The sequence below is a fragment of the Rutilus rutilus genome (genome assembly GCF_951802725.1).
Source record: "Rutilus rutilus genome assembly, chromosome: 22".
Taxonomy (NCBI): domain Eukaryota; kingdom Metazoa; phylum Chordata; class Actinopteri; order Cypriniformes; family Leuciscidae; genus Rutilus; species Rutilus rutilus.
This window is the reverse complement of record NC_140227.1, coordinates 31,848,088-31,858,995: the sequence shown is the minus strand read 5'-3', so window position 1 is coordinate 31,858,995 and position 10,908 is coordinate 31,848,088. Positions and strand designations below refer to the sequence as shown.

At 37.4% G+C, this 10,908-nt stretch overlaps 1 protein-coding gene across 1 annotated transcript in view; it reads right to left on the bottom strand.

Annotated features, from left to right (window-relative positions):
- Positions 1-803: 803 nt before the first annotated feature.
- The window catches only part of trappc10 (trafficking protein particle complex subunit 10), a 33,782-nt gene continuing 23,677 nt past the window's right edge, over positions 804-10,908 (bottom strand). Inside the window, 10 exon segments of the mRNA XM_084395108.1 lie at positions 804-1,617; positions 3,116-3,307; positions 4,486-4,666; positions 4,888-5,052; positions 8,111-8,237; positions 8,332-8,432; positions 8,668-8,897; positions 9,224-9,382; positions 9,536-9,677; positions 10,831-10,908. The exon segment at positions 10,831-10,908 is cut by the window's right edge and continues 425 nt beyond it. Coding sequence (XP_084251234.1) covers positions 1,376-1,617; positions 3,116-3,307; positions 4,486-4,666; positions 4,888-5,052; positions 8,111-8,237; positions 8,332-8,432; positions 8,668-8,897; positions 9,224-9,382; positions 9,536-9,677; positions 10,831-10,908 — 1,617 coding nt within the window. The 3' untranslated portion in view covers positions 804-1,375.

Sequence of the window (10,908 nt, the reverse complement as noted above, 5' to 3'; positions counted from 1 at the left end):
GTGTGTGAGAGTCCGGAGGATCCTGATCCGGTCCGACACCCAGAGAGTGTGTGTGAGAGTCCGGAGGATCCTGATCCGGTCCGACACCCAGAGTGTGTGTGTGAGAGTCCGGAGGATCCTGATCCGGTCCGACACCCAGAGTGTGTGTGAGAGTCCGGAGGATCCTGATCCGGTCCGACACCCAGAGTGTGTGTGAGAGTCCGGAGGATCCTGATCCGGTCCGGAGGAAATCAAGAGAAATAAATATAGAGCGGTGGATGAACTCGAGAGCTGGTCAGTGTTGGCCTTTCAGACGAGGTTTTCTCAGGATTGAAACACGTACGACACACACACACACACACACACACACACACGAGACGGAGACGGACCAGAGCAACCATTCACAGCAGAGAAACGCATCACTTCCTCCTGAACGTCACAATCGCTGAGATCAGGAGGTGTGTGTGTGTGTTTCAGACACTCCTGATTAAATCACACACTCGTTAGTGTTTACAGGCTCAAACTTCCATCTGTGACATCATCATCATCATCATCATCATCATCATCATCATCATCATCATCACACACACAAACAGCTCATATTTCACCCCAAAATCAAGACTTTTTTTAACACTTTTTTTTTTTTTTTTTACACTTTTTTGTGCATTATGACTGACACATATTTTTTACCCAAAATTATGATGAATACGCAAAAGAATTCCGTGTGTGTGTGTGTGTGTGTGTGTATATATATATTTAACATTTTAATGCATCATTTTAATATAAAAATCCAGTTTTTGGCATTATAACAAATACAACCAGTGGGATGTTTACTTATAATTTATGAATGACAAATAAAAATAATAGAATTAGAATTTATATCGATTTACAAAGTACCAAAGTTCATAAAAATGCAAAAAAACAAAGAAAAAAGCTAAACTTGTTTTGGTTGTGGACTGAAATATGACTGTTCTTCTCAATGCATGAAACAAAAACATTTCCTGTCGTCCTGTTTGTGTGAACGTGATCATTCAGCGACGCGTCAATCATATGATGTCAGCAGGAAGGGGCGTGTTCAAAACAACAGTGTCAATAGAGCCCAAATGTAACATCAACGACATCATTTCCCCTTCAAAAAAATAAAAAAGTTGAATATCTAAATCCCGAAGTCCCAGTGAAGAGAGTTTGTCCTCTTTAAATATCCTCTAGTATTGAACAGTATGTACAGCAGGTGGCGCTCTCATCATGAACACAGCGAAGGAAGCTCACACACACACACACACACACCTGAGCACGGAGAGGAGGGGCTGCAAGGCATTATGGGATGTCTGAGGGATGCCGTCGAGTGTCTGTGACGGAGTAATAAGAGTGTCATGTGACCCGTCTCCCGCGGGGGTCATGTGACGTTGACCTCGAGCAGGTGCTGGTCGTTGGCGGGCAGGACGAGCACCTGGCGGCCCTGTGTGCCGGTGAACACCTGTCCCGGGGCGAAGGCCTGGCGTTTGGGCATCGGGACGCCCCGGGCCGGCTGCTCGCCCAGAGACTGAACGCTTCCTCGACTGCGGAGACTCGCCGTGTCCAGGTGATCCTCCACGGCCTTATCCAGCAGAGACACACTGTCGTTCTCCACACACGAGTCTGAGGGACACACACACACACACACCAGTCAGAGTCGTCTGAGAGTTCTAGAAGTAAAGCCTGATGATTCAATGATGAATGTGTACTTCTCAAATTAATAATAATACAATTAATTAACATAGTTTAAGGAACATCACCTCTGCAACACTGAATAAAGAAAAAGAAAAATCAAATAATAATATAATGGTTTGATGCATTTTATTGTATATTTAAAAAAAAATTATTAAACTGCTCAAGTTTTATGAATTCATTTGATTACTCTGTTGAGCAGCACTGAATAAAATAAAGATACAAGTTGATAATAATAATAAAAAAAAAAAAAAATCACAAAATCAGACAAAATCAAGCCGAACGGACTGTCCGAATGAACCGATTCACTCAGATGAATCACTGCAAACCGCCAAAATAAAAGCCCCTTAAATTATGTACTCAAATACAATTTCGTTAAATATTATCACACATATTCATGTTTACATTCATAGAGTTAAACTTGTGCAGCACTGAATAAAAATAAAGATATAATAAGTTGTTAAAAAAATTCAAAAATCAAGCCGAACGCACTGTCCGAATGAACCGATTCACTCAGATGAATCAGAGAGAGACAAACGGGTTTCACTACACACCGCCAAAATAAAAGTCTGTTCAATTATGCACTTATGTTCAATTATGTTCAATTATGCCCCTTAAATTATGACAGAAAAAGAAAAATGTACTCAAATAGAAACGATTAAAATATTATCACACTTATTCATGTTTTAATTTATAGAGTTTAACCTTGTGCAGCACTGAATAAAAAAGTAAATTTTTAATAAATTGATTAAAACAAATCAACAAAATCAAAATCAATTCACTGGGATGAATCAGAGAGAGACAAACGGGCTTCACACACACACACCGCCAAAATAAAAGTCTGTTCAATTACGCACTCAAATACAACTGATGAATGCGGGAAAAATAGATATAAAAAAAACCATAAGAAATTATGACAATGTACTTCTCAAATTAATAATAATAAAATTCATTCAAATATAATTTAAGGAAAAATCACACATTCATGTTTTAATACAGTAAACCTCTGCAACTGAATAAAAAAATTAATAATTATAATTATAAAATAATAAAAATGCAATTTTTTGATGTTTTCATATGATAGCATATTTAAAAATGTATTAAACTGTTCAAGCTTTATGAATTAATTAGATTATTCTGTTGTGCAGCAGTGATAAAAAAACATTTAAATAAAAATGATCATAAAAATAATAAAAATGCAATGTTTTGATGTTAAGGAATTGTATTTTCATTTGATTGTATATATATATATATTTATTTTTTTTAATTTATTTATATTAAATTTATTTATATTTAATTTTTTTATATTAGTTTAAGTATTAAACTGTTTAAGTTGTATGATTTCTTTTTGAACATAAATTGGTCATAACTCCTCCAACACCGCACACAGATAAGATGAGTGTGTGTGTGTGTGTGTGTGTTGCCTGACCTGTGTCGGGTTGCGTGACGCTGGCGTGATGTGGCCGGTACTTGAACACACGTATGTTGGGGAACGGCAGCTGACCCGCGAACAGCGGCATGACCTCCATGTGAACCTTGTGTGTCGCCATGGCAGCCGTCGGCATAGACACGACCCCTGAACTCTTGCCACACACCGCCCAGTTACTGTGGTTGTCAATCACTGCAAACACACACACACACACACACACACACACACATAAGCCCAAACATTTTTTACATAAAAAAAACTTAAAAAAAACTTTAGTGTGTTTGTTCGTTTGGAAAGTTGATGTCCTTCGAATATTTTATAAATTTTTCTTAATTATAATGCAGATAATTATTGCAGTTTTATATCTAAATAATTTGCATTTAAAATACATACAAGACAATTCCACAGGAATGATGGGAAAAGAATTGATACCTTTGGGTTAAAACATTAATATTGATTTAAATGAATAGGAAAAGTAAACTGCAGTGGCCAGTGTTCAGCCAGAAGAGGGCAGCACTCAGACGCTTCTACACCACATGTTGTAGAATTAAAGCACTTTATACACAAATGTCAAAAAATGTCCTCGAATCAATGAACAGCACTAATGAAGCCCCAGTCTTACAGACCATTAACTAAAAACAGTTGCTTTAGGGTTTAGTTACCCTTTAAATGATTTAACCATTCATTTGACATTTTTACAATTCTCTTAACTTCTACTTTTCCGTCACCTCACAAACCCCCGTCTGGAAACAAGTGGTCATTCATTTGAACCTCAAATCTTGATGTTGATCCAGTTCGTGAACATTCATATCAACTTCTCATTCTGAAGCCTTTCTCTCTGTGAGGAAGTGGCGAAGCTGTCGTACCTGATATTTTTATGATTTAATTATTATTAGCTTTTCGTTAACTCACAAACACCAGTTTGGAAAACAAAAAATATTTGTCAAAAAAAAATTGTTAGTCATTTATTTTTATTTGTAATTTTTTTTATGATTTATTAATTAATTTGCCATTTTTACGATTTAAATTTAAATATATATATATATACATGAGTCTGGAGTGTGTGTGTGTGTGTGAGTGTGTCGCGCTGTGGTACCTTCATACATGAGTCTGGAGTGTGTGTGTGTGTGTGTGTGTATATGAGTGTGTGTCGCGCAGTCGTACCTTCATACATGAGTCTGGAATGTGTGTGTGTGTGTGTGTGTGTGTGTGTGTGTGTGTGTGGAGCAGTCGTACCTTCATACATGAGCCTGGAGTGTGTGTGTGTGTGTGTGTGTGTACCTGTGTCGCGCAGTCGTACCTTCATACATGAGCCTGGAGTGTGTGTGTGTGTGTGTGTGTGTGTGTGTGTGTGTGTCGCGCAGTCGTACCTTCATACATGAGCCTGGAGGTGCGCAGGCCTTCGGTCTCGCTGAGCTCCTCGTCGTCGCGCTCCGCTTCGCTGGGTTCAGTGAGGCGTGTGAGACACACCTCCAGCCTGCAGAGGGCGCCGGTGCGACAGTGCTGCTCGCCTGCAGGAGGACGGATCTCCGCTCGCACGCTGTACAGAGTCTGACACACACACAGAAACACCTCAAGCATTGACCAGACGCTCGCTGCGATCTGCCAGTCAAGTCATCTTCATTTATACAGCGCTTTTACAATACTGATTGTTTCAAAGAGATAACAGGAAAATCATATACACAGTTCTCATATCATGGTGTCAATGCAGGAGATCAATAATACTGTTGAATATTGAATGAAATGTCAGTGTGTGTGAGAACGAGACTCACTGAAACGCGCTCCACTGTGAACTCGTAGCTGTAGGGTTTGAGATCCGTGTCCGGTGCGTCTGCGGGAGCGAAGCTGGCCGAGAACACACACTGCAGAGAGAGAGGAGGGGCGTCGCTCCACCGCACCTCCCACACGCTGAACACACACTGCTGACTGAACACCACCTGAACACACACACACACACACACACACACACAGGATCTATTAAACCAGCAAACATTTAGACTGCCTGAGCCAGAGAGAGTCGTTGTCATGTATAGATATGAAACTACTGTCTTTTTAAACACACAGAATCATTATTTCTGTTACAATCATTCAGATTATCACAGAAGTTCTGGGATAAAGGTTTATAGCTCAGATATACACACTGATTTCTACGCTAGCGATTGAAAGAGTAAATTTTAAATGTAACTTGACGCTTCAAATAAAGTTTGTATCAGTTACATCGTTACTCCAGTAGGTGGCGACTGGGAGAACATGTAATTGTTATTGAATCATTCACTCAAGAGATTCGTTCAAAAACACTGATTCATCCAGTAATGAAACAAGTCTTTAAGAGTGAGTCATTGAATCATTCACTCAAGAGATTCGTTCAAAAACACTGATTCATCCAGTAATGAAACAAGTGAAGTCTTTAAGAGTGAGTCATTGAATCGTTCACTCAAGAGATTCGTTCAAAAACACTGATTCATCCAGTAATGAAACAAGTCTTTAAGAGTGAGTCATTGAATCATTCACTCAAGAGATTTGTTCAAAAACACTGATTCATCCAGTAATGAAACAAGTGAAGTCTATAAGAGTGAGTCATTGAAAATTCACTCAAGAGATTTGTTCAAAAACACTGATTCATCCAGTAATGAAACAAGTGAAGTCTTTAAGAGTGAGTCATTGAATCATTCACTCAAGAGATTCGTTCAAAAACACTGATTCATCCAGTAATGAAACAAGTGAAGTCTATAAGAGTGAGTCATTGAAAATTCACTCAAGAGATTTGTTCAAAAACACTGATTCATCCAGTAATGAAACAAGTGAAGTCTTTAAGAGTGAGTCATTGAATCATTCACTCAAGAGATTTGTTCAAAAACACTGATTCATCCAGTAATGAAACAAGTGAAGTCTTTAAGAGTGAGTCATTGAATCATTCACTCAAGAGATTCGTTCAAAAACACTGATTCATCCAGTAATGAAACAAGTCTTTAAGAGTGAGTCATTGAATCATTCACTCAAGAGATTTGTTCAAAAACACTGATTCATCCAGTAATGAAACAAGTGAAGTCTATATGAGTGAGTCATTGAAAATTCACTCAAGAGATTTGTTCAAAAACACTGATTCATCCAGTAATGAAACAAGTGAAGTCTATAAGAGTGAGTCATTGAAAATTCACTCAAGAGATTTGTTCAAAAACACTGATTCATCCAGTAATGAAACAAGTGAAGTCTTTAAGAGTGAGTCATTGAATCATTCACTCAAGAGATTTGTTCAAAAACACTGATTCATCCAGTAATGAAACAAGTGAAGTCTATAAGAGTGAGTCATTGAAAATTCACTCAAGAGATTTGTTCAAAAACACTGATTCATCCAGTAATGAAACAAGTGAAGTCTTTAAGAGTGAGTCATTGAATCATTCACTCAAGAGATTTGTTCAAAAACACTGATTCATCCAGTAATGAAACAAGTGAAGTCTTTAAGAGTGAGTCATTGAATCATTCACTCAAGAGATTTGTTCAAAAACACTGATTCATCCAGTAATGAAACAAGTCTTTAAGAGTGAGTCATTGAATCATTCACTCAAGAGATTCGTTCAAAAACACTGATTCATCCAGTAATGAAACAAGTGAAGTCTATAAGAGTGAGTCATTGAAAATTCACTCAAGAGATTTGTTCAAAAACACTGATTCATCCAGTAATGAAACAAGTGAAGTCTTTAAGAGTGAGTCATTGAATCATTCACTCAAGAGATTCGTTCAAAAACACTGATTCATCCAGTAATGAAACAAGTGAAGTCTTTAAGAGTGAGTCATTGAATCATTCACTCAAGAGATTTGTTCAAAAACACTGATTCATCCAGTAATGAAACAAGTCTTTAAGAGTGAGTCATTGAATCATTCACTCAAGAGATTCGTTCAAAAACACTGATTCATCCAGTAATGAAACAAGTGAAGTCTATAAGAGTGAGTCATTGAATCATTCACTCAAGAGATTCGTTCAAGAATGCACATTACTAATGAAACAAGTGAAAAAAAATAAAATAAATTTGTTTATATATATATATATAGCGATATGGCTTGGTGCGTTTTGCACTGACCAAAAGCATTTATTTAATTTATTTGCAGTCTGTGTTATTTTTCTATCAGTCAGATACCATTATAATTTTTATTAATACTTTAATACGGTTTTAATTTCATATTTTCTGTTTTCATTTTAGTAATCTTGTGTTTTGTCATTTATATAAGTTTTTTTTTATGTTGACTTTTTTTTTTTTTTATCTATTTTTAACTGAAACAAGCAGTGCATATATTTATTTGTAGGAAAAATAAAAGCTAAAAAAATCTGGACGATTAAGAAACAGTACAGTACAATAGTATTATTTTAAGATTTTTATTTATTTAATACTCACAAAATCATAATTATGACCATTTTATGGTCTTGTTTTTAACTTTTTTTTAACTTTATGAAAGAGGTTTGAGTTCGTTCACTAGTCAACAAAAGTGTAAACACACATTTACAAGTTTTTTCCCCAAATCACTCGGGCCTAGAGGATGGTCTGCACCACAAAAATGGTCCTCAGAGTTTTCTCAGCTTTTAAAAAAATTATAATAAATCATAAACAAGTTATTTTCTATGCGGATGCTGAATCACCACAATCATTCTACAATGATCAACCTTTTACAAACAGAAATATTCATCAGTGTTTTACTGTATATAAGAAGTGTTATTTTAACATCAGTGGGGGGTCAGGGTTCAGGTTATCCTACATTAGGGTTATTTAATACTGAATAAACTGAATAATCAAATGTAAAAATAAACACTGCTTAGTTTTCACTGTATGAATTAAATATATCCTGATTCTTATTAAAGCTACAAAAGTTGAGTGATTTTCTCTCTGTCTCTTGTTCATGACTGCAGTTATTGCAAGGGTTATTTCGATATATTGTGCAGCCCTAGTAATGTATGTCACAGACAGCATCCAGAGCCAATCAGAGTGTGTGTATGAGACTCACGCTGTGCGCTTCAGTGTTGAGAGAGAGCAGCTCCAGTGACGGCGTGTGCTGATTCTCCGTCAGCGCGCGATTGGTCAGCTGAAACTTAGTGTCTGATACATTCTGAAGACAAACCTGGATGAACTTCCTGTTGGGATGAAGAAACCACACAGGAAACGCATCAGACCACTGGTTGCTATAGTAACAGTGAGGGGTCATGAAGGGTCATGAAGGGTCAGTACCTGCGTCCCACAGACAGCAGCGAGTGTTTGACTTTAAAGGGCACGTGGAAGGAGAGAGAGACCAGCGTCGAGTAAATGGACCAGGGACAATCAACAGACACCTGCAACACACACACACACACACACATATATATTTATATTTAAATATTTATAAATGGTGTGTGTGTATTTATTAAAATATGATATATATTTATTTGAATATCATAACCATTTTGTATTTAATTTTGAAGTTTGATTTCATGACATGACAGATTTAAACCAACTGACAGATTACGGCTGATATGAGCAAGGAAAGCAAAAACTATCTTCCGTGTGATTTGTGCACGCGTCTCGAACCTTCTGGTCGATGAGTGCCGATCCGCTGGTGAAGCGTGTTCTGCTGCGCGACCGGTGGCTGATCTGCCCGTTGGTCAGGTGATCGCTCTCGCCCCGCGCAGGGCATGCTGGGATATGGCACAGCACGTCCAGGAGGAACTCCAGCGTGTGATAGGGCGGCGTCAGAGGAAGAGAGATGCTCGTCACCTTCTCAGACGACTGGATGGACAGAGCGCTCTCACACACCGGCTCTGAGACACACACACACACACACACACACACACACATCACATCAGTTTAGGCTTCACTCTCATAGTCCTCAATAAATATAAACGTAAAAAGAAGCAAAATACTATATTTATTCAGCACACCTGTTTCTTATTCCCTTGAACACTGAACTGTTTCTGTTTATAGCAAATTTGTAAATGAAATGCCTATTTTGTCTGCGGACCCTTTTCACATGTTCTCAGAAGTGAAGTTCGTCATAGCTGTGTGTGTGTGTGTTTGTGTGTATGTGTGTATGTGTGTGTGTGTGTGTGTGTGTGTGTGTGTGTGTGTGTGTGTGTGTGTGTCTCACCTCCGCTGCTGCTGATGATGCGGGCGGAGCAGGAGCACGAGTGAAGCACCGGCATTGAGTCTGTGTTGCTGAGCTGAAGAGCGTCGCCCTTCTTCACGGTGTAGTGACCCGTCAGGATCGTGAACTTCACCTGCTGAGGTAACCCGGCCAACAGGGTCTCTGAGAACACACACACACAAACAAACACACACACACACACACACACACACACATACATCAGAAACAGGGTCTAAGAGAACACAGCCCACACATGCATCAGAAAACAGATTCACGGCCACTCGTGTGTGTGTGTGTGTGTGTGAGACAACTGACCTGTGAGAGGCTGGATGGTGAGCTGAGGCTCCTGGGAATAAACCTCATACTGAACCACAGGGTAAATGTGAGGCAGGACGAACTGGACCCGGCCCACCGATGCACACAGCTGACGGAGTGTGTACGTGCCCGGCTTCTGGCTCTGGGGGGATGAGGGAGTCAGTGAAAGAAAAACACTACAAAAGGTGGAGATGATCACATGATTATGTAAAACTCCAGAGATTCCCAAACTGTTCTGTCAGTCGAAACCCTTTTACTCAAAATAGTTTCTTGAAGAATTTAAGATCATAATAATTGAACACATTCACATGTTCACGGGTCTCTGACGTTGGGTAATGGTCACATGACATGCAGGTGAACAAATAAAATAAGTTTTTTAATAATTTATTTTAACCTTCATCGTACCCTCGCATTTTGTAACATATCTTTCCCTCGCGGGTCAAAATGATTTAAAGCCCTGAAATTATACTTTTATTTTTGTCCAGAAAGTAAATTTCATTTCAGTTTGATAATATTTTTTCTATTTTTTAATGCATTTTTTTTAACGATTTTTTAGTTATTTTTGATTTTATTTAACTTGAAATTACTAGATTTGATCAATAAATAATAAATAAAAAGTAATTTAAGCACATTCCTCACATTCTTTCAACTGAAATTCAAAATAACTCACAATTTCATGCATAACTCTCTTAATTCAGCTCGAAATATCTTCCATTGGGTGTCTCTGCCGACCTCTTGTGGGAGAAAAAATATTTGTGGAATAAAATATATATACCATGATATTTGATGACTCTAGATGTATAAATATCTATGATTTAATTTTTAATGTTTTATTTAAAAATTATTTATTTTTACATTTTCAGATTTTTATAAAGTGTTTTATCTTTTGTGTTTTTATTTTAAATGTTACACTTGAATTAATTAACCAGTTAGTAAGTGTTTATATTTTACAATTTTAATTGTTCACTTTTAAAACAATACATTTTTAGTAAGTGTTTTATTTTGGATGTTTTTTATTATATAAAATGATTTATTTTAATGTTACACAAATACATTTTCAGTAACTGTTTTAGTTATTTTAATTTTACTTTTTTTGTGTGTGTGTTTTTATAGTAAAATTACTTTTTAATATTACTTAAATTTTTCGGTGATCGTTGTATTTTGAGTGTTTACATTTTAACATTTTAAACTTTTAATAAGTGTTCTATTTATTTTTTTATCATTTAATTAATTACGAGCTTTATCAGTTTGGGAAACGCTGCAATAATCTGCTCAAACGAAAGGTTTCGTCTCACGGGTGCGTTGAAGACGATGCTGTTGTTGCCGGGCAACAGCGTGACATCATCCGCCTCGAGCATCTGAGCTCCGTCTTC